The 23,357-nt window shown below is 36.4% G+C and overlaps 1 protein-coding gene across 8 annotated transcripts in view; it reads left to right on the top strand.

Annotated features, from left to right (window-relative positions):
* Positions 1 to 22,686, top strand: part of LOC128224867 (uncharacterized) — a 26,797-nt gene extending 4,111 nt beyond the window's left edge. Inside the window, exons 2-10 of one of the 8 annotated variants that reach the window (XM_052934952.1) lie at positions 6,725 to 6,781; positions 15,134 to 15,254; positions 15,735 to 15,869; positions 16,618 to 16,805; positions 17,355 to 17,562; positions 18,416 to 18,433; positions 19,943 to 20,054; positions 20,793 to 20,830; positions 22,187 to 22,686. In XM_052934952.1, the coding sequence (XP_052790912.1) occupies positions 6,725 to 6,781; positions 15,134 to 15,254; positions 15,735 to 15,869; positions 16,618 to 16,805; positions 17,355 to 17,562; positions 18,416 to 18,433; positions 19,943 to 20,054; positions 20,793 to 20,823 (870 nt within the window). In that variant the 3' untranslated portion in view covers positions 20,824 to 20,830; positions 22,187 to 22,686. Of the gene's footprint in view, positions 1 to 1,725; positions 1,992 to 4,218; positions 4,574 to 6,724; positions 6,782 to 12,408; positions 12,733 to 15,133; positions 15,255 to 15,734; positions 15,870 to 16,617; positions 16,806 to 17,354; positions 17,563 to 18,415; positions 18,434 to 19,942; positions 20,055 to 20,792; positions 20,831 to 21,493 lie in introns of those variants that run through there. The other 7 variants (XM_052934951.1, XM_052934956.1, XM_052934953.1 and 4 more) reach the window with 7 other exon arrangements.
* Positions 22,687 to 23,357: the final 671 nt, after the last annotated feature.

Below are 23,357 nucleotides of genomic sequence, written 5' to 3'. Positions count from 1 at the left end.
AAACGCTCCACAGCACGTTCCCGATCTTGTCAGATGTACCCATTCAGAAAGTTTTGTCGCTACCAATATCTGACATTATATAGATACAAAAACTCGGAAATACTTGGATACGGCGCAAATGTATTCTTATATAAATCGACTAGAACGATAATGTCCAAACTAAAGACTAAACGTCAAGCAACTGTGGTTTTAACGGTAACAGGATGGCTAGACTAGAAGACTAGAGATTTAACTTTAAGCAGCTGTTGTTTTATATGGGACAAGATCGCTCGGCGGCTTAACTTAAAGAAAATGAGGTTTCTAAGGGGACCAGAATGATCTACAAGAAGAGCAACTGTGGTTTCATCGTGGACCAGATGGCGCGAATAGAAGACTATAGGCTAAACTTCAAGCGACTGTGGTTTCATCGTGGACCAGAGGGCGCGGATAGAAGACTAGAGTCTAAACTTCAAGCAACTGTGGTTTCATCGTGGACCAGATGGCGCGAATGTAATACTAAAGTCTAAACTTTAAGCAACTGTCGTTTCATCGTGGACCAGATGGCGCGAATGTAAGACTAGAGGCTAAACTTCAAGATAATGTGGTTTCATCGTGGACTAGATGGCGCGGATAGAAGACTATAGGCTAAACTACAAGCAGCTGTGGTTTCATCGTGGACCAGATGGCGCGGATAGAAAACTAGAAACTAAACTTCAAGATACTGTGGTTTCATAGTGGACCAGATGGCGCGGATAGAAGACTATAGGCTAAACTTCAAGCAACTATGGTTTCATCGTGGACCAGAGGGCGCGGATAGAAGACTAGAAACTAAACTTCAAGCAACTGTGGTTTCATCGTGGACCAGAGGGCGCGGATAGAAGACTATAGGCTAAACTACAAGCAACTGTGGTTTCATCGTGGACCAGAGGGCGCGGATAGAAGACTAGAGTCTAAACTTCAAGCAACTGTGGTTTCATCGTGGACCAGAGGGCGCGGATAGAAGACTAGAGTCTAAACTTCAAGCAACTGTGGTTTCATCGTGGACCAGATGGCGCGGATAGAAGACTAGAGTCTAAACTTCAAGCAACTGTGGTTTCATCGTGGACCAGAGGGCGCGGATAGAAGACTAGAGTCTAAACTTCAAGCAACTGTGGTTTCATCGTAGACCAGATGACGCGAATAGCAGACTAGACACTAAATTTGAAGCAACAGTAGATTCACTAGCTGTCGTATAAAAAACAAAAGCATTTTTCAACGGTCGCTGAACGCGACAGATTAACCTTCTAAATCTGAAACTGTAGCGACTTGTACGATTATTCATAAAGGGCATAAACAATGGAATCACTCGATTAATGCTCGTTTAACCGATTAAGAATTTGTAAAGCTTAACCTTTTGTCTTCAACTAAGTGAGTACAAGAAAATTGAATTTATAGATTTTCGAAAGGCCAAGCAATGTAACAATTCGTTTAACGTGTTAACTTAAAGGCGTAGAATTTACGTAAACGGGCACATACAATTACTTTAATTTAAACTTTACTCATAAAAAAAAATATTTAAAAAAAAACTGAAACAACAATTTGCACAATTTCATGTTTTAAGAAAGAAGTTTTTGAGGGATTGCAAACCTTATTTAAGGGACGGAAACCTGATATTTTTAAGGCGTTCATAAAAGTATTAGCGATATAAATCCCCGGGCTTGTGTTTTGCATGGTAACATCACATATTCTGGATATAGGTCCTAGATAGGCACTTGTTTATTTTCTATGAGTTAAGTGAATTAAAAAGGATTTAAACAAAATGTGACAAGACAGTGTATTAGAAAAGAGACATAGAGATCCAATTTCGAACAGGAGTGATTTTTATGTTGGATATAATTGTGGAATACTTTTGTTCATCAACTTTTTTAAAATAACAAGACAATACAATGGTGCTACCGTATGAGTTACGATCGGAACACGAGTTTGAGGGGAAAATACCGAAATTTCCCCCCGTCACCCCACCAATATGGATGGTAAGTAAGCGTGGTACCTTTCTTTTTAAAGGGACCCGCTCTTGTTTTGGAATAAAAATATTTTTCGCAATAATGCATCTGACAACACTTATATATAATTGGTTTACTCTTTGATATCAAAATTGCAGAAAAAACTCATTAAAAGTATAATGTTTTTTATGAAAACATGTCGGGAGCGAACCCAAGTTGATACAGTCAAGACTAAACTTGTAACGCGATAGCATAACCACTCGGCCATGGGGACTCCACCATGTTTGATGTTTGAACATTTATTAGATACATTGAAAGCATCACGTGATAATGTCAATCCACCAATCACGCTACAATCTTTCCTGAATAACGTTAGCAACGGCTTTGGAAATCGTTGACTTCAGAGTCAATATTTGAGCAGATATCAACCTTTGTTGAAGGGTTCCAGCCGTCAGTATCTTATGATTTGACATATTTATTTCGTGTTGTTGTTTTTTCAAAAATAATCCGTAAAATGCATTTTACAAACCATTAACGAGCACCTTTAAGGCCATTAGCTCCATGATAAGCTCCATTAGCTGCTGTTATGAAGTAATCAAATATAAAATATTTCTGAAAAGAAAACAAGTACAATTAGTTGAAGCGATAAGTTAAGACAAACATAATTTAATAAAAATTAAAGAGACCATCGGCAGCAAGAATCTAACCCAGGAACTCTAGCCCGAAGTCATATCCAATACACCATTGTATTGAAAAGGTCTTTGAGGGTTTATATAAACTGTAAAGAAAAGTTACATGGTCGTGGGCCTGGGTGAGAGTGGTCTATTTGTATAGATGTCTGCTTCTAATCCAAGAGGCTGTGGGTTTAAAACCCACCAAGTTGAGAGTGGTTAGCAATATAGGTGTCTGTCTCTGACCCAAGAGGTTGTGGGTTCGATACCCACCACCGCTAATTTCTCATGGCTTCTCATAATGTAGACTTTTTTTTAAACCAGGAAACGGACGTGAGCTGGATTCTTTAAGCTATACCAGCTTTCGTCACAATCAAGCTAAAAGAAATTAGTATAAACTAAACTAATAATTAAGTATGTCAAAACGAAAAGCGTGTAATAAATATGTTAACTGTATTCTCTTTTGGAAACGAATGTTATTCTTTTCCTCTGAGACCGTTTATGGACATGAAGTTGTTTATGTTCTTGTGAATATATGGGTGGGATTCGCTCTTGTAAAAAGTGATTAAATGTACATGTTTGGTGTTGTTGTTTTTTGAAAAATAATGTTATACTAAATCTTGTATAGCGAAGTAATAACATAAGTGCATAAGTGCATAATTTGAAACTAGTTTTATTCTTTCTTTTCCCTGACGAGAGAAACTGTTTATTATTTTCAAAAGGAAATGCGATACCTATAGCATCATTAAGAGATACAAGGGGGGCGGGGTCCTACTTAAAGCATATAGTACGTTCTGAACTTCGGTTACAAATGTTTGATTATTGTAACATTGGAGATAATAAATCAGAGTAATAAAGAATCAAAGATTAACACTTCAGAACTAAATGCCGTTATTCAAGCGATCAGTTGTCTATGAAATATAATACGAGCACGGTAGATAAAGGATATCATACTTGTTTCAGGATCAAGTGAATTCATTGATACTTTGTAGATAAATGTTCAAGGTCACAGTTTTAAAACGACATCTGGTACTTAGGATTAAAACAAGTACAAAAAAGTAAAATATTTATTAAATTTTAAAATACCAAGATTGACCGACCGACCGACCGACTGACTGACTGACCGACCGACTCCGACTCCGACTCCGACCGACCGACTCCGACTCACGGACCGACCGACCGACCGACCGACGGACGGACGGACGGACATGCAAGGCAGACAGCAGTAGACAGACAACCAGGCAGGCAGGCAGACAAGCAGGCAGCAGGCATACCATATTGGGTTCATTTTTGTTTTAATAAATCTTAAACGATCCGAAAAATTGTCCCTTTAGAAATATTTTGTTCGATCGGAATCGGAATTAGAAGCACCATACCATAGTTTATTGACATATTAAAATCGAAGTCTGACCGATGGCAGATATCTGGATGTTCTTTTCAGTTTCAATACCCCATTGTCGTAAAACAATGTCATACATCGGGTAAAATACCATTCATAGTGTATTTGCTTCATATCGACTGCCCATTCAAAAGTCAGAATTGACATGAGTTAGTGGCATATTGGTTCTTACATCAGCTACTCAATCAGCAGAGTGAAGTTTGAGCGAATCAAAAGTTTATTAATCAAATGAGCCCACAGTTTAATAACTGTGATAAATATGACATTTATTAAAATATTTGAATGCACACCAGGACACATTTGTCAAAACTTCGGAGTCAAAAGGAAAACTACTATTTCTATAGAAAATCTCGACTCTTGTAACAAGCGCTACATGGATATATAAGCAGGATAAGTTTTCTAAATTAGAATTGTGGTATCGAACATTAATTTTGAATTATCATACGAATCATTATTCATATTCAATATCTTATTGATTATGCATTTACGGGTGACAGACTGAGATTTAATTGCAATTATCTTTTGGATTTACAGAGATGAAGGTAAGCTAATAAAAGATAGGAGAAGTGTAAATTAAAAAAGAACAAAAATGAGAATTTATATAAATGAAACTGATTATAGAGTGATTGTCTTAGTAATTATGCTACAAATATTATTAAATCGTTATGTGTAAAACTACGTCAATGACAACGAATATTATGACGACAACGACGATGATCATGATGATAATGTTGATGTCAACGACGATGATCATTATGAGTATGATGACGTCAATGAAGGTACTCATGGTGATTATGATGAAGTAAACGACGATGATCATGATGATTACGATGAAGTCAAAGACGATGATCATGATGATTGTGATGACGTCATCGACGATGATCATGATGATTATGATGACGTCAACGATGATGATCATGATGATTACGATGAAGTCAACGACGATGATCGTGATGATTATGATGACGTCACCGACGATGCTCATGATGATTATGATGAAGTAAACGACAATGATCATGATAATTATGATGACGTCACCGACGATGATCATGATGATTATGATGACGTCAAAGAAGATGATTGTGGTGATTATGATGACGACAACGGCGATAATGGTGAAGACCACAACGACAAAAAATAATAATGATGATGATCGCTATCATCAGATGATTTTACTGATTAAAATGTTGTTGCTGATAATAATAATAATAATAATAATAATAATAATAATAATAATAATAATAATAATGGCGTCACCGATGATGAATACGACGACAACGAAGAGGACACAAAGGCTACATACCACGAACAAACAAAATAACGCTTTAAATGCGCACATAAGTGGTTGATGTCACTCACTTTATGAAAAAGATATTAGCCTTTATCATTTATTCAATTAATAGCTGCATGGCCACAAATTCCCCAGTTAAAAAAGCACAAAATATCGCTAATATTTTCTTATCTGTACCTAAATCATATTCTTTTTTGTCTTGATCATTAAAGTCTATTGAGTTAAACATGATAATGCATTAAAATTAACAGAAAAAATGCATCAACTTATACTGTGCTCGTTTAAGGTACATCGAAGGTATTTTATGAGCGGTGCTGGGAAACAATGTATGAAACATGAAGGAATCGTATTAGTGAAACTACATCAAGCTTTCAAATTAAAGTTTTAATTGCACTCATATATTGACTATATAAATGTTAAGTTATTGTTAATAGCTGTTCAACGAATGAATTGCAAGCATGTGCCGATCAAAAGAATTAATTAATTTCGATTTTCTATTAATTCTGCAAAAAATAATAATATGTATTGAACATTATTTTATTGTTAAAGTTTTAATTACACTGAAATATACGCGTTTTAGTATTTTGTTAATAGCCTTTCAACGATTGAATTACAACCGATAAAAAAACAACATAAATTAATTTCGATTTTCGTTTAATTTCACAAAAAAGAAAGAATAATATGTATTGAACGACATTGATAACTACTTTGCAGCACAATACAAAATGACAACACGCAACATTACACGCATTGTTCTGTCCAAGAGGATTTGGGGATATTTGTCCTGTCAGATAATTTCAATTTCATACAAAGACGCTTTAATTCCAAATTATTTCGTTTTATGACAAGGATTTAGATCAGTTGTGTGATTTGTGAAGGACATTGGTTTGGTTGGATATATTTTGTTGTGAAATATCTTTAGGTTTGTTGGTTTTATTTTATTTTAGGTATGAATATTCTATTTTATATTTTGTCGTTATCAAGTTCAAAATCATAGTGGTATCTTTTTATAAACCTGCCAGCGTCAATTATGCCGCTTTTATAATATATAGTATAGATTATATATATAACGTGAAGGTTTAGTTTGTACGTTCATGTATACTATGTGACATCTCTCAAAAGTATACTGATTTTATGCTTGAGTTGAATGGAATGCTTTAAAACTACAATTCCCATGCGTTGGAATATAAACACATGTAGTCAAACGTTATAACCAGTATTTAGCAAACACAATTTAAGGTCAGGGTAACGTTTTTGTATGTTTCTACACGAGTGTTTGTTAAGCTTAACTTGTCATTTACTATCATCTATTATACAGAACCGTTAAATGTATCAATACATATACTAATGTCTAAGAAATATTCAGAAAATATTTATCAATTTTCATTATTCTTTATTGCAGGGCTTTGACAGGAAACGTGAGACAGTGGAAGACGTCATGTTGACGCCACGTAACCAGGTAAACATAGAACGTTAAATTCATTTTTGTCGTCTGTTGTTCTTATTTACAAAAGTGACACTTAAAGTAGGTATGTTCTGTGAACAGTTAAGCCTCAAACAGTTTTGCATTTTAACTCCTTAAACAGTTAATAGAATGTGTTGTATTTGAAAAGTCACAATTAGCCTTACTGACATTAAATATTTTTAACAAGTTCACTAAAATCTTAAACGTCCAACGTTGAAAATTCATTGTGCAGTAAATGCCATTCTGTAATTCAAAAGAAACGTCTCAAATTGTTTATAATACTAATTAGATTGTCAGTGACCTCTGAGTTTATTTTTTGGTTGTAATACATTACGAATGACGAGAGACGAACATGTGATATACGTAAGAGGTGTGTGGTTTAAAATAATACATGTTATTCCATAATAAACTTTAAAAACAAAACTGTCCCATACGAAGGTGTCTTGCACCCACATCTAACCAAAGACAGAAGCGGTTCGATCCCCAACATGTAAGATATGAAATAGACGTATTATATAAGAGTGATTTCTGACACATACACTCTCTTGGCATATATAAGTATTCATGTGGAATACATTTTAGTTCCCAGGGTCAAGTCAAGTTGATACCATAAGCGAATTAACATGTTTCTTGATCCTTGTATTCTAATACATGTATAATATCGAATATTTAATTGTAAATCAACAGAACTGTTTGCTTAAAGGCGTCGTTTGTACTTTCAATAAATGATTCTATGAACTTTTGATATTGATATTTAATTTTTAAAACTAAAATAGTAAATATTTAAACCATGAGCATATATATTCAAACATGCTTATTCAACTCTACATAAATTCAGTTAAATGTTTTTATATAACTAGTTCAAATGTCGTCCATTAATAACTAAATTCAATACATTTTGGATTTGCGCAATGCTAATCCTTTTCTATAGGCCAAATCAATATTGATAAAACCAAATACGAATTACAAGTTGCGTGTTTTAATAAATATAAAAAGGTTATCTCTGCTATGATTTAATCAAATTGGTTTGTATACAAATAGAAACGTCTGCCGCTTTATGAGATAACTATGGGGAAAACATGATTTTACAATTATAAAAATAAACATGTACGTGAAGTTAGCGGCCTAGCGGCCTAGCGGCCTAACGGCGTGAAGTTAGCGGCCAAGCGGCCTAGCGGCCTAGCGGCGTGAAGTTAGCGGCCTGGCGGCCTAGCGGCCTAGCGGCGTGAAGTTGGCGGCCTACCGGCCTAGCGGCCTAGCGGCCTAGCGGCCTAATTATTTTTTCTATGTCCAAGCAATTGTTAATGCGTTTTTTTTTTTTAAAAACAATGATAAATCAAGGTTTTTTATTCATATAGTTACATAGCGGCCTTAAATTGTTATCTATTCAGAATATCTTTCTTTATCTTTTATTCTAAAACAATTTTAAATTAACTGTTTTATGCACATAATATCACTCTGAAGCGTTTTTCAACTTTTTTTCAAAAAAGTCGATCGAGCACTTCAGCGGCCTAGCGGCCTAGCGGCGTGAAGTTAGCGGCCTGGCGGCCTAGCGGCCTAGCGGCCTAAAATGGTATCCTATTTCAAAGCATGAATACATGCATTTTCTTCTAAACAATGACATCTTAGCTATTTTTATGCACAAATTAACACTTTGAAGCTATTAGCGATTATCAACATTTTTTTTTTAAAAGCGTCAATTAAGCAGTCAGCTATTTCAAATCATTAAACATGCCTGATCTTCTAAAACAATGATATATTTACTGTTTTTATGCACAAATTATCACTCTAAAGCGTTTTTTATTTTATTTTTTTAAAAGTTGATCGAGCACTTCAGCGGCCTAGCGGCCTAGCGGCGTGAAGTTAGCGGCCTGGCGGCCTAGCGGCCTAGCGGCCTAAAAAATTTTCCCATTTCAAACCATGTATACATGCATTTTCTTCTAAAACAATGACATATTAACTGTTTTTATGCACAAATTAACACTTTGAAGCTATTAGCGATTATCAACAGTTTTTTTTTCAAAAGTGTCGATAAAGCAGTCAGCTATTTCAAAGCATTAAACATGCCTATTCTTCTAAAACAATGATGTATTTACTGTTTTTATGCACAAATTATCACTCTGAAGCGTTTTTCAATTCTTTTCCAAAAAAGTCGATCGAGCACTTCAGCGGCCTAGCGGCCTAGCGGCGTGAAGTTAGCGGCCTGGCGGCCTAGCGGCCTAGCGGCCTAAAATGGTTTCCTATTTCAAAGCATGTTTACATGCATTTTCTTCTTAAACAATGACATATTAACTGTTTGAATGCACAAATTAACACTTTGAAGCTATTAGCGATAATCAACATATTTTTTTTCTTTCAAAAAAGTCGATTGAGCAGTCATCTATTTCAAAGCATTAAACATGGCTGATCTTCTAAAACAATGATGTATTTGCTGTTTTTATGCACAAATTATCACTCTAAAGCGTTTTGTTTTTTGTTTTGTTTTTTTTTTTCAAAAAAATTTGATCGAGCACTTCAGCGGCCTAGCGGCCCAGCGGCCTAGCGGCGTGAAGTTAGCGGCCTAGCGGCCTAGCGGCCTGGCGGCCTAAAATGCTCTCCTATTTCAAAGCATGTATACATGCATTTTCTTCTAAACAAATGATATGTTAACTGTTTTTATGCACAGACTATCACTCTGAGGCGATTATCAACATATTTTTGAAAAGGATAGGCATGTTCACATGCTTTGAAAAGCTGACTGCTTGTTCGACTTTTTGAAAAAAAGGTTGATAATCGCCTCAGAGTGATAGTGTTTGCTTAAAACAGATAATATATCATTGTTTTAGAAAACAATGCATGTATACATGCTTTGAAATAGGATACCATTTTAGGCCGCTAGGCCGCTAGGCCGCCAGGCCGCTAACTTCACGCCGCTAGGCCGCTAGGCCGCTGAAGTGCTCGATCAACTTTTTTGAAAATAAAAATAAGAAAACGCTTTAGAGTGATAATTTGTGCATAAAAACAGTAAATACATTATTGTTTTAGAAGATCAGCCATGTTTAATGCTTTGAAATAGCTGACTGCTCAATCGACTTTTTGAAAAAAAAAATATGTTGATTATCGCTAATAGCTTCAAAGTGTTAATTTGTGCATTCAAACAGTTAATATGTCATTGTTTTAGAAGAAAATGCATGTATTCATGCTTTGAAATAGGATACCATTTTAGGCCGCTAGGCCGCTAGGCCGCCAGGCCGCTAACTTCACGCCGCTAGGCCGCTAGGCCGCTGAAGTGCTCGATCGACTTTTTTGAAAAAAAGTTGAAAAACGCTTCAGAGTGATATTATGTGCATAAAAACAGTAAATACATCATTGTTTTAGAAGAACAGGCATGTTTAATGCTTTGAAATACCTGACTGCTTTATCGACACTTTTGAAAAAAAAAAAACTGTTGATAATCGCTAATAGCTTCAAAGTGTTAATTTGTGCATAAAAACAGTTAATATATCATTGTTTTAAAGAAAATGCATGTATACATGGTTTGAAAAAGGAAACAATTTTAGGCCGCTAGGCCGCTAGGCCGCCAGGCCGCTAACTTCACGCCGCTAGGCCGCTAGGCCGCTAGGCCGCTGAAGTGCTCGATCAACTTTTTTGAAAAAAAAACGCTTTAGAGTGATAATTTGTGCATAAAAACAGCAAATACATCATTGTTTGAGAAGATCAGCCATGTTTAATGCTTTGAAATAGCTGACTGCTCAATCGACTTTTTGAAAAAAAAAATATGTTGATTATCACTAATAGCTTCAAAGTGTTAATTTGTGCATCCAAACAGTTAATATGTCATTATTTAAGAAGAAAATGCATGTATACATGGTTTGAAATAGGAAACCATTTTAGGCCGCTAGGCCGCTAGGCCGCTAGGCCGCCAGGCCGCTAACTTCACGCCGCTAGGCCGCTAGGCCGCTAGGCCGCTGAATTGCTCGATCGACTTTTTTGGAAAAGAATTGAAAAACGCTTCAGAGTGATAATTTGTGCATAAAACAGTTAATTTTAAATTGTTTTAGAATAAAAGGTAAAGAAAAATATTCTGAATAGATAACAATTTAAGGCCGCTATGTAACTATATGAATAAAAATCCTTGATTTATCATTGTTTTAAAAAAAACGCATTAACAATTGCTTGGACATAGAAAAAATAATTAGGCCGCCAGGCCGCTAGGCCGCTAGGCCGCCAACTTCACGCCGCTAGGCCGCTAGGCCGCCAGGCCGCTAACTTCACGCCGCTAGGCCGCTAGGCCGCTAGGCCGCTAACTTCACGCCGCTAGGCCGCTAGGCCGCTAGGCCGCTAACTTCACGTACATAAAATAAACTACTCGTAACACAGTGTACACACAGCGGTTATTTGTGCGTTCAATTATGTTATATAGATAAAACAAATTCTGTTTCGGCATGAAAAGTTCAAAATACATTATTTGAGTAACGAAGAAAAGATTAACACAAGTATAATTTCTTTATTAATATGTTTAACATATAGAGGAAAATTGTTCATTACAGTGTAGGATAGCGATATATTTCACCGAGTGAGCACCAAAAGCTATATTTTACGAGGAGCGTAGCCACGAATTTAATATTTACTTGGGTGTTCTCGATTAAGGTGGTCTTACAACGACACAAATAAGTTTTCTATTTTATTTCATGGTTATATTTGGTCTAATTATAAATATAATTTATACTTCATTTGAAAATCGTGCCGAAATGTATCCAATCGATGTTATACCGGAAATGACGTTTTATTCACAGTACTGTATGCGATTTCGTTTGAAAGTTTCGTTTACAATGAAAAGAGCTAAGCTCAGTGAAACATTGAAATTTAATTTTGATAAATTCACTGTTTCAATCGTTCAGTTTATCAGTTTATCAGGATATAATCCTCCTTAATGTTTCAATAATCCACTGATAAGCATGAGATAAAATACTTTCTTTAAGAATTAACAATATGACCCCCCCCCCCCCACAACTCGCCCTCCTTCCCGCCCTACAACCCGACGTTATGGCCGTCATGGGATAACGCACAATAATAAGCCTGCTTGAAAATGTATGCAATCACGTATTTGCTATCAATAAAACTTGATGCCAAATACATTGTTTTTGATTTTAATGCATTATCATTTTTAACTCATTTGTCTTTAATGATGAAATAAAAGGTGCAGGTAGAAAATATTTTGGCGTTTTTTTCAACTGGGGGACTTTGTTGCTACGTAGCTATTAATTAAAATACATTCATAAAGGTTAACATTTACCTAAATCATATGGGTTTTGTTTTTATCATTGAAGTCATATTAGTTGAACATGAACATGAACATCCATTTGTTTGCATTATCCAATAATGTGCGGTTTTAAGCTCGTTCTAATTTAAGTGCGAATGACACACATCAAAGATATATCATTTTCAAATTTATACTAATTAGTCAAAAACTGCTATACAATTGGCAACATATGAATCTCATAATGGGGACATATATGAATTCCAACTACCGCCTCGAAGATCGTAGCAATTTCGAAATTGATTTTATATTAGCCAGTGAATATACCAAAACATTCGCAATTTTATGATAAACACTGATCACAGTGGGAGAAATGTGATAGTATAATTCGTCCATGGTCTCAATACATCGCGTGACTGCACTTAAGAAAAGAAAATGTAGACTTTTGGGTACCGATTTTGTTTAAGTTTGTATTCAAATACAAAAAACAAGACGTTGAAAAAGAGTTATTAATTTGACGCAGTTCTATTTGAAATGTGGTTATTTGTTCAGGAATATTAATTAATGCATTTCAGAGACATTTTTCATTAAGATCTTTAATTGATTGTTATATGGTGTAAATACTATTGGATACTGTCGCAAAATGAAGGATGAAGCTATATTTGAGGAGTTTTATCAACTGCAGGGCCTCACACCACGGCCATGCGTACGTAAACTTTAGCGTTATGGTAACTATGTTAACGCAACTTAGGGTTCAGACGTTCCTTAAACTAATTTTTGAACAATCACCAAACAGCACCTGATAGATATTCCGAGTCTCTAAGCTTTATCGTAGGGTATTTTCGTCTTTTTTTCTTTATTTAATTGTTCATTGGAAATATTGCAGACAACTATGTCTATTAATAGATTCAAATATCCTTTAATTGCAAAATGTTTTGTTCTTACTGTCATTATAACAAAAATGTTTAGACTATAGATTGTGTTTTACCTCTTCATCAAAAGGAAACCTCAGTATCATCATTATTATATAGTTTACGCTGAATGCTTATTTATTTAAAAGAAATATTTGTGCTGGTTCCCTTCAAAAGCTTTCAAACGGGCCCTTAACTTCACCCTTCTCGATCAGGCTCCATTTGTTACCCCTCGCCCCCCCCCCCCCTCCGCGCCCCCCCCGCACTATCTGTGGTTTTTGTTTTGAAAACAGTTAGATAAATAAATAATGTGTACTAAAATGTCATCAGAGTTGCTTTGGATGGGGGAGGGATGTGCGGAAGTGAGGGCTTATGACTACATCTGCAGCCCACCTAATTCGTAATAAATAAACATCATTATAATTTCCAATATCACACCATTTAACATTAAGAGGAATGGAAAATCACTTAATAGTGGCGTGTCTATGCCATTTATTTGATTAATACAGATATTTGAACAAAACATGCATTTAAAAAAGGAAAGTTCAATAATTCAATATGGTCCCATTAATTCTGTTTGATAAAATATTTAACTAAGTCTAAACATGTTTTCTATGCGCCTTGTTTAATACATTTGAAGCTTAAAGCTTCGATATTGACATTACCGTATGTCAGGCTAAAATTCTTACAAACATTCAGTGCCACTACCTTGCGAATGGTTGAACCAAGGATTTAACGCAATCTTTAAATAAAATATTTTGTCAGGGTTTAAAGCCGAATGTATACATCTTTGTTAAAATAAACTTGAAGCGATAGGATTTCAACTGCAAAATTCTTAATTTGGATACAAAAGGAAAACTTAAATCTTTAAATGGTTTAAAGTTCAGATAAGTACTTAGTGCGTTCATATGTAAGAATTCCTTACAAAGTATTCAAATTCTGCCCAAAACGATATTCAACTTTGAAACGCATATAAACACTAGCGGATCCGGGGTGGGGTGGAGGGGCGCACGTGTCATTGCAATCGTTAAAAAATCTTTGGGTGACTACCCTCAAAACCCCTGTCAACAATTTTAAACCAAATTCATTTTGGTTCTGAGCGAGGGGCGAATGTCAAAAGTTAACGCCCCTAAGTTATGCCCCCTCTAACCTCAAATCCTGGAGCCGCACCTGATAGGTCTGAATTTGCTTATATTAGTTTCAATACATCACGTGTGCCATGCCTATAATAGTATAATAAATAATGTCGCATTATGATGTTTGATACATATGTTGATTAGAATAAATCTAAAACATTTTGTAGTTTATGCAAGCTAATTATAGGCAACATGTTAAATCGTGCCTTATCAAAGAGTGATGAAAACTTATCTCAGTGAACTGAATTGGAAATGATAAGTGCTACAATATGGTGCAAATATTGTGGAAATGTGCAAATTGAGGGAAAGGCCGTCGTCGGATACGTACGCCTGACCGAATACGTTACTCTCCAACAATCTGCATTTGTCACTTCATGACCTGGTGGGTTTTGTTTGTCCAATGATTACGCTCGTTCTAACACGCATATGTCAAAATGGCGACGTTTATGAATGGAGGGTACATATCACTAAATGAATTCTAATACATTCTACAGTGATCAAACCGATTTGCAAGCGAAATAACGCTAGATTCACGACCCCATCTTCATCTTTTTGTGACGAATGTTCCACATGTGTACTAGATATTAAACAAAATTAAAACAAACCCACAACATTTAACGTTTCTTGTAAGTACAACTATATTGGTTGAACGTAACCACTATGTATTCGATAAAGTTACACAACCCCGCGTAGGAGAAAGAAAGTAGATCAAGTAGATCCAGCATGTTCAGCAAGTTTTCTTTTAAAACACATACCATTCAGCTTCAAACCTTCAAAGGCGGAAATATGTCAATGACCTAATATGGTATAACCATGGTATAACCATGCTAAAGCTCACTGTCGTGTGCTAATAAGCAGAAAAACAACAACAGGTAACACTGAGTAGTCTCTTGCGAACTGGTGTAATATGCCCGGAAAGTCATGTAATGGATCAGTCGCTGCTATCCGACGATGAGAAGAATGATGCCGGTCGAAATACAAAGTTCGAGACCCAAAAGTAAAACAGGTTAACCACTAAATTGGACTTTGCTTGGAATGACCTCTAAATTTCTGTTTTCAGATCTTCAATCGATGGAAGGTGCCAGATCGGTATGTTACGGAGTCGGCCCCTCCCACCCCCGCCCCCATGCCCGCTACACCAAGCTACAAACCTGACACACCCGCAAACCTCCAGCCGGACGGTAAGTTGACATTTATAGGGATTTTCAATTAGTAGGGCGTTTTTTACTTGCCTCGCTTAATAACACCGCGCATCTCGAAAACAAACGGTGGGTGAATAGCTGCACATTGTATCCTTGTCTGGTTTATCTGCCCCTAACACTTTGTTAACTGTTTGTTATATAGGAGGCCGGAAACCAATCACACTGTGCTTCAATAATATAAGAGAAGTAGAATATATGTCTGTATCGAACAGCTGTTTTTAACCCATTCATTTCATATGTTTGTTTGTTTCGGTCGAACTTTGTCATGGACGCCAATGAGTTTGTTATAAAACAATTTTCTACTTGTTTGTAACCTGTTTTAATATACGTGACGTGGTCATCAGATTATGTCGACAGTCGGAATAGGTTTGAAATGATTTGTTTATGTTGTGAATTTTATTTATCATTTATATGCTATCGTCTGCTTCTAACACTTGTATGTGCCATGCTTCCGTGTAGTGAAAGTTCACACACCATCTGTTCCCATGACGCCACTTCCGGTGAAGGCGTCATTTGCGGGCATACCAGCGGTTCCCGGCTCAGCCAAACCTGCTTCACTCAAACCGGCTTCCAGAATGAATCGTGAAATGTCTCGTAAGTGCTTAACTGTATTGTTTTGGACTAACAATGTACATTAGTCACTATTTTTGTGTAAGTTGTTTGTAACTCTGTCTCCAACAGGTGGTGCTTTATAAACATGTACACGGTGTCACTTACTGCAATTTAAAGATTCGTTGATATTGCCGGCGACAATGAATCGACCATAATGATAGTGTCGTCAAACTGACGAACGTGCGATGACATTGCAGTGATCATTGTGATGGTGTCGTAAAACTGACGAACGTGCGATGACGTTGCAGTGATCATTGTGATAGTGTCGTAAAACTGACGAACGTGCGATGACATTGCAGTGATCATTGTGATAGTGTCGTAAAACTGACGAACGTGCGATGACATTGCAGTAATCATTGTGATAGTGTCGTAAAACTGACGAACGTGCGATGACATTGCAGTGATCATTGTGATAGTGTCGTAAAACTGACGAACGTGCGATGACATTGCAGTGATCATTGTGATGGTGTCGTAAATCTGACGAACGCGCTATGACATTGCGGTGATCATTTTGACAGTGTCGTAAAACAGACGGTCGTGCACTGACATTGTACTGGCATTGCGACGACCATTGTGATAGTGTCGTGAAAATTGACGAACATGCAATGTCATTGCGGCAATAATTGTTGTGTTATTTACCAAGTCTGAAACATCAATCATGTTGTTTTTCTTTCAAATACGAAAAAGATGTTTGAATTCATTCATTAAACACACCGTTCCGTTTCTACAGTTCCCAACATCAAACTGAAGTCACAACCTACACTTGCCCGCGTGGAATCTCGCAATGGCCTCCAACCTAGCCTGCCGAACACGCCTCGGTCCGCCGCCTCTAAGCCGTGCAGTCCACCAGTATTTCCGGTTCGCCGGGCAAACACGATCATCGGTGACACTAGGAAGAAAACCCCGGAGCTAAACCTGGTACGTGGGAGAGTTTTCTTTCTTGTGTCCCCTTCGTGCAACTTTTAAAATGATGTTAATACATTCATATGTGTCATTGATCATAATTATGTCCTCTGTAAAAGCATAGAATATTACAGAGAATCAAAATGGACGTTATATAATCTTTCCTCGGCTTGTATAGCAGTCACAAAAAAGAAAATAAATCACATATAACTTTATAAAGCCCTGATTAGATTGCCAATTTGAAATTGTTCTACACTGACTAAACATTTACTTAGCATGTTTGCCTTGCATTGAACAAATAGTTCTAACACTGTCCCCATTGACACGCCAGGCCTCAGACAGAACACATGCAGTTTTATCAAACAGAATAATTAATTTGGATACATTCAGAACCGGCGTTGCGCTCAAGGTTTAAAGAAGTGTTTAGTTACAAAGTGAAACCTTTGATTTTAAGTAATTGTGCTATTATACGTGTGTTTTGTTTATAAAACATCGTTCTATAAGATACAAAGCACCGGTCTTTAGGACGCCATGTTTCACAGAGACTGTTATATACCCGAACAGAACGGGATGCGATATGCCCTCAAACCGGAAGCGGTTCCACAAGCGGAAGCATGGTTGAGTAACGCGAGCGCCGCCGACAAGCAGGTGATAGAACGCGTTCTCAAGATGGCTGGCAAGAAACAGGAAGTGGAAACGAGCATGCGCAGAACGCTTCTTCCGGACGCCAAGCACAGCGTAGAAAAATGGATGAAGGATGCGAACGAAAACGGTACGGGTAGTCCTTGTGTTATTATTTTTGCTGAATGTTGTTTTAAAAATGTCTTGTTTTTTGCTCAAGTTCTGCCTCCAATATCACGAAAATACTAAGTCAAATCTCAATCTTAGTCTGAACTCGTTTTACCTCAAAACATCAAAAGTTATTAACAATAATATATAAAATAAGTTTTTTTAAATACGCATTCTATTGAAAATGTTTATTGAACCTTTGGTCTAGATTCCAAGAGAAAACTATTCTACAGCAAAAAATGAACTTTTATTAGTACATTTCATTTCCTTTAAACAGTTACTCAAGTATATGTTTTGTTCTAGAATAAGTTTTCTTTGAAATATTATTTTTGTCAACAAAATCTTTGAGAAATTAAGTGTTTAAAAGTAAAAAAATATGCAAGAGTTTTAATCGTTTTATGTTTTCCTGTTGTGAAAGGAGTTGAGATTTAGATTTGAGATTTTTCTGGAACATTTGTGTGATATTAGGGATGGTATTCCATATGCAACTAAAGTCAATCTTATGTACTTACATCATTGACTACATTCACCGTATAGGTCCTTTATTTCTATCGAGCAATCCGATTAGCTACATCGTTCTTAAATCGAATTAAGACCAGTATTGAATACCACCCCTGGTCTTAAAATATGTTAGAATACAAACCCATAATGAGCTTATTTAGAGTAAAACGCAATGCTTTCGTTTCGTTTTACTTTTTTGTTAAGATTATTCATTCTTATAAAAAACATATATGTAGCTGCATGTTTCGAGCAAACCATTCGTTCCCATATGTTTCCCAAATGTGTATGTCCTTAAGTTAGTCTTGTACAGTATTTTCCGTGTTTGTTTTCACTAGGTGGTTTTTCAGACCGAGGTAAATCACACGTAAAATAACCGCATGTTTAACTTAGAATAGTCCTTAACCCCAATGTATTCGCATGTAATCGTTTACTTATGGAAACGAGTATAGTATATATACTGATGATTTGAAAATATAGTCTTGCCGATTTGTTCTATGTTCACTTTACAAGGTAAATCATTAACATTTTTAAAATGTTATTTACTTGTCTACTAAATAATGTTGACTTATTTGTTTGGACAAATCAGCATCGACTACATAAAAAAAGTCAGCAAAGCATGTTTTTCTAGTTGTTTTTTTTCGTCAAAGTAATATCGATATAACCCCTTTTTAAGTGAACAAATCGACATAACTTTGACAACATGTCGTAGTATATCTCATAAAGTCGACATATTAAAACAAGACGATACAAGACAACATGACCTCCTCGTCAGTATATTCTATAAGGTTTCTATTGTATCTTTGTTTGCTAATCTAATCCATGTAAATCCAAATGTAAACATCTTTGCCATGTATGTACTGCCATACTTTTTTAACTTAGTATTTTTCATACGTTATTTGAATACGTAATTCTTAAGCGCATAGCAATTATTGCTATTACAGATTGCCATCGAATAGGTTGTTTCAAATTTGAATCAAACTCCAAAAAAACAAGTCCTTTTACAAATTTGGCGCCCAGCATTGACAATTGTGTTTTTAAATCCGCAATTGCACTCGTGTTTACATATAAATATTGCTTATGCACAAGTCAGTTGTAACCACGGGGTCTGTGGAATAGCGGGGACTTTGACTTTCGGTCTTGACAATCTCGGGTAAAATCCCCGCCCAGTGGGAACGAACTGCTGGTAAAACCCTTGCCAAATGCCCCCAAACCTCGGGATACCTAGGTAAGGCTCATTCCCCGCTATTTTCGGCGCGAAAACAAAGCCACCGCATTCACTCGGCACTGCGGGGCCACCTGGAAGATAAAAAACAAGGCCCATTTCCCCCGCTGTCCCCGGTATACCGCCGGAACTGGGTGGGTGGATGGCGTGGTTACAATTGGCTTGTGCATTACATACTCAAATGCCATGGCATATTATATTGAATCTCATATATCAACACCCTTGAGTTATGTCAATCTACAATATAATGTTGTAGGTTCTAGTTTAAAGTAGAAAACGTATTAACATACTTATTTTATACCGCAGAAATGTTCAGAAATTTTGTTGTGGCGTTTAAATTTTGGTCTACGTTATAATAAAGCATATACTCATCATATTAAACCTTAAATACATTTTTATTTAATAAACTATCAAACTAAAACATTTGTGCATGTATGTTTCGAATTGCTTTTGTTTTCTTATCACTACAAAATAACGTGTAATTATTATTATTTTTCTTTTATCCATGCCAATTTCCATATCCAAAATTGCCCACACATATTGCATTTGTCAATTAATTTAACAAGCAAACAAGAACCATTATTATAACAAAATTGTAAAAAAAAACTATATCACATATGACGTCGCGTTATATTTATAGAACGTCACGTGGCGCTGGACTTCTTCAACTCTCTGGCCGGAAGTCAGCTGATGGGGATGACGGTGGACGCGCAGCGGAAACGCCTCAAGGACGTCATCAACACACTCGAGGAGTAAGTATAACGGGATCTACCAACCCGGTTAAAACACAAGTCAATATGGGCTTATCTATGGTTATCTTGGAAATTATTTGAGTTTATTCAAAAGGAACGTTTTTGCTAAGCCCATTTCAAAAAAGATTAAATGGATTAAAGTTATTGAGCCTTAAAAGAGGAAAGTACACTTGATCACCAAAATCCCTTCAATATAAATGCTTAGAGGTACATGGAGTATCTAAAACAGTTTTTATATTTAAAAATAACACCATTTTGGGTGGAAAGGATATACATAATTATAAAAAACCGCAATTGTGATTTTCGATCACCGATTGCTATATTATGGTCAAGCACAAATCGCTCAGACTGACCGAGCTAACCTATTTGTTTTTTTACACTATGAAGAATATGACGCTTTTATTTGCGTGCAGTGAATGACCCAGGGCGTAATTTTCTCATAACGTTTTGCGTCCTAAATCCGCAAAACGTGATTTTGTACAGATCATTTCGGACTTGTGGATGGAGGAACAAACAGCAACTGCTTTGATTTTTAGGAAATTAAAACTAAGACTTACATGTCCGCATTTTAAGGAAATGCGTCTTCATTGCATTATTGAGGTTTCAGTTGACAATGGCAACCTTCAAACCTTAAGCTATGTGTCCGTCTTATATATCATTTAGATGATTCATTCACACAACAGCCATATTAAGAATGATTATAAGTATCCATATTTAAAGTGCAGATGTATTTTTCAGCAATCACGAATTTGCTCATTTTGACTTATAGATCAGAGGTAAACATGTTCGTGGATTTGAGCTGGCTTGGTAGCTGGTGCTTTCCGTGTCGCATTCATTCACAAAGAATCTGACCATTTTATTATTAGTCTTTGGTTACAAATGATGTATATATAAGACTATAATTGTTTTTCTACAAAATGGTCAGATTACTAATACACGAAACCCTGCGATTGCTTCAACAATTCAACGTTTATAACTGCACGACTTAGTTGCTACTGCATCCCCAATTTTACGGCAAACAGACATTCGGAACTCCTCTGCTATTTTCCATCTAAAACAACATCGGATGTATATGGACGGTTTACAATTTAGAAATCTATACAGTTTAACTTCGCTGCAAGTGGATCGCGTAGTAATTTCAATTTAGCAGTTAAACTGCATGACTGTACTCCTGAGACTCTTAATTATTGATACACTTCACAGAAAATTAATTCAAACTTTAAAACACCATTTCACGTTAAAACACTACATTAAAAGAATACTATTACATGTATTTAAATTTTTACGAACTACTTCTACTGATACACCGGCATACATCCGAGGTTATTTTACAATGGAAAATGGCAAAGGAGTTCCGAATGGGCAAACGGAGGGTTTCATCTTGTTCTTCTTGTGTGCATCAGTAACATTCTAACACGTTGCTTTCCGTGTCGCTACAGAGCTAAGGTGGACCGCATGCCTTACAACGGCCGTGTCAAGCAGACGAACAAGCGAAGGAAGGAGAGGATATCTGACGGAAAACTCCAATACATTCGGCTACTAACGCCGGACACGCGGAAGAATCAGTGGATGCACACCACTTGGCACCACCTTCCCGAGTACAAGGACGACGACCCCGTGGCTAACCTGAGCTCTCACTACACGCGGCCGCACGCGCACATCCCGCGCCATTTTGTTATCCACCCCGATTGGGGCTAACCCAATAACTGCCTGCCTAGTCTAACTCGTGGAACTACTTTTTCTATTTTTAGAATTATTGTCTTTAAGACAACGTCCTAAGGATTCATTTTCGCTATTGTATTGTTTGTTTTCACAATGTTGTTAGCTTGTTGTTGTTGACTTTCTCTTTTATACATTTTAACAGTATTTATAAGTGATTATTTTATAATGGTCACTTTTTATATGATTTGTAATCAGAGTTTTATATGTCTTTTTACGATATTATTATTGGAACTTTTTCTTATTAAGTAACTTATACGTGTATGACTGGACTATCATCTTATCGTTGATGTTATTCACCTGTCTGTACATGTAGAAGACTAACTAATTCATACTTCTGTCTATATTATACATATACTAAATACTGCCATTCTGTAAGTGACAATATATTAATGATAATGTCTTTTTTAAAGGGACATAAATACGACGAGGTGTAAATAACCGGAAATCATCGGAAACCGAACTGTCTGAATAGTGTTTAGTTCATTTGATTTGTCATAGAAAGACATAGCGGCCATCTTTTCAACACGTGTATCGAAAGATTATTTTTCGAAAAAAAAACCCGACAAACTTTTGAGTGGTTAAAATATTTGTTTCGAAACTCATGGCTTCATGGTCAGCTTTAATATTTAGCAAAGTTTATTTGATCGTTTAAGTACAACGTTCAATTTCATTTGTGAAACTCACTCAGTATTTCACTAAAATATTGATCTTACAATAACTATTTGTCGGACGCTCAGTGGAAAGGTGGCCGAATACAGTATGACTTTGTCTAGATTGGAATTGTTCTTATTGCATTATAGCTATTATCTGTGATAGAAATGTTGAATTTTGATTATTTCATGTGGAGTATTTTATCTGTTTGCATTCACATTGAATAAAACCCGAAAAATAAATCGTTTCAAGAATGAAAGTTTCCTATTGTTTTCTTGGAGTTTGGATTGTACATAATCCATAATGATAATACCTAACACAGCTGAGAATCCGAGGACGAGTACGCCTTCAGTGTACGACCACTGACACTGTACATTATTTTGTCCGTCCGTTATTAAGTTCGCCAGTCCGTCAGTTAACATTGTGTCTCAGCCGTACCTTTGTTGCTATTCATATGAATTCAATCAAACTTCACAGAAGTTGATACCAAAATGTACAGGTACGCTGTGCTCTCAGTTCAAAATACAAGGTCACATACACGAACTGCATGAGGCTAGGTAGTGAGACCATAACACTATGGCAAGTGAAGCATGGGACGGAGTGGTGCCCTTAAAACTAGAAATGGGCCGTGCTTTTATCCTTTTGGTGGCCCCGCAGTGCCAACTGAATGCGGTGGTTTTGTTGTCGTGCCATAAATAGTGGTGAATGGGCCTTATGTAGGATGTGTGCGGGGGCATTTGGTGGGGATATTATCAGCAGCTTGTACCCGCAGTCCGGGGATTTTACCTGGGATCGGCTTGACCGAAAGACAAAGTACCCGCTATTCCCCGGACCTGGGGGGGGGGGGGCGTTGTTACAATTGACTGGCGCATAATTTGCGGGTACTATCTATAATGCCCAATTGCAAAGCACCATAACAATGTGACTCTG

This window comes from Mya arenaria, chromosome 17, assembly GCF_026914265.1.
Source record: "Mya arenaria isolate MELC-2E11 chromosome 17, ASM2691426v1".
Taxonomy (NCBI): domain Eukaryota; kingdom Metazoa; phylum Mollusca; class Bivalvia; order Myida; family Myidae; genus Mya; species Mya arenaria.
This window is presented reverse-complemented; position numbering and strand designations above follow the sequence as displayed.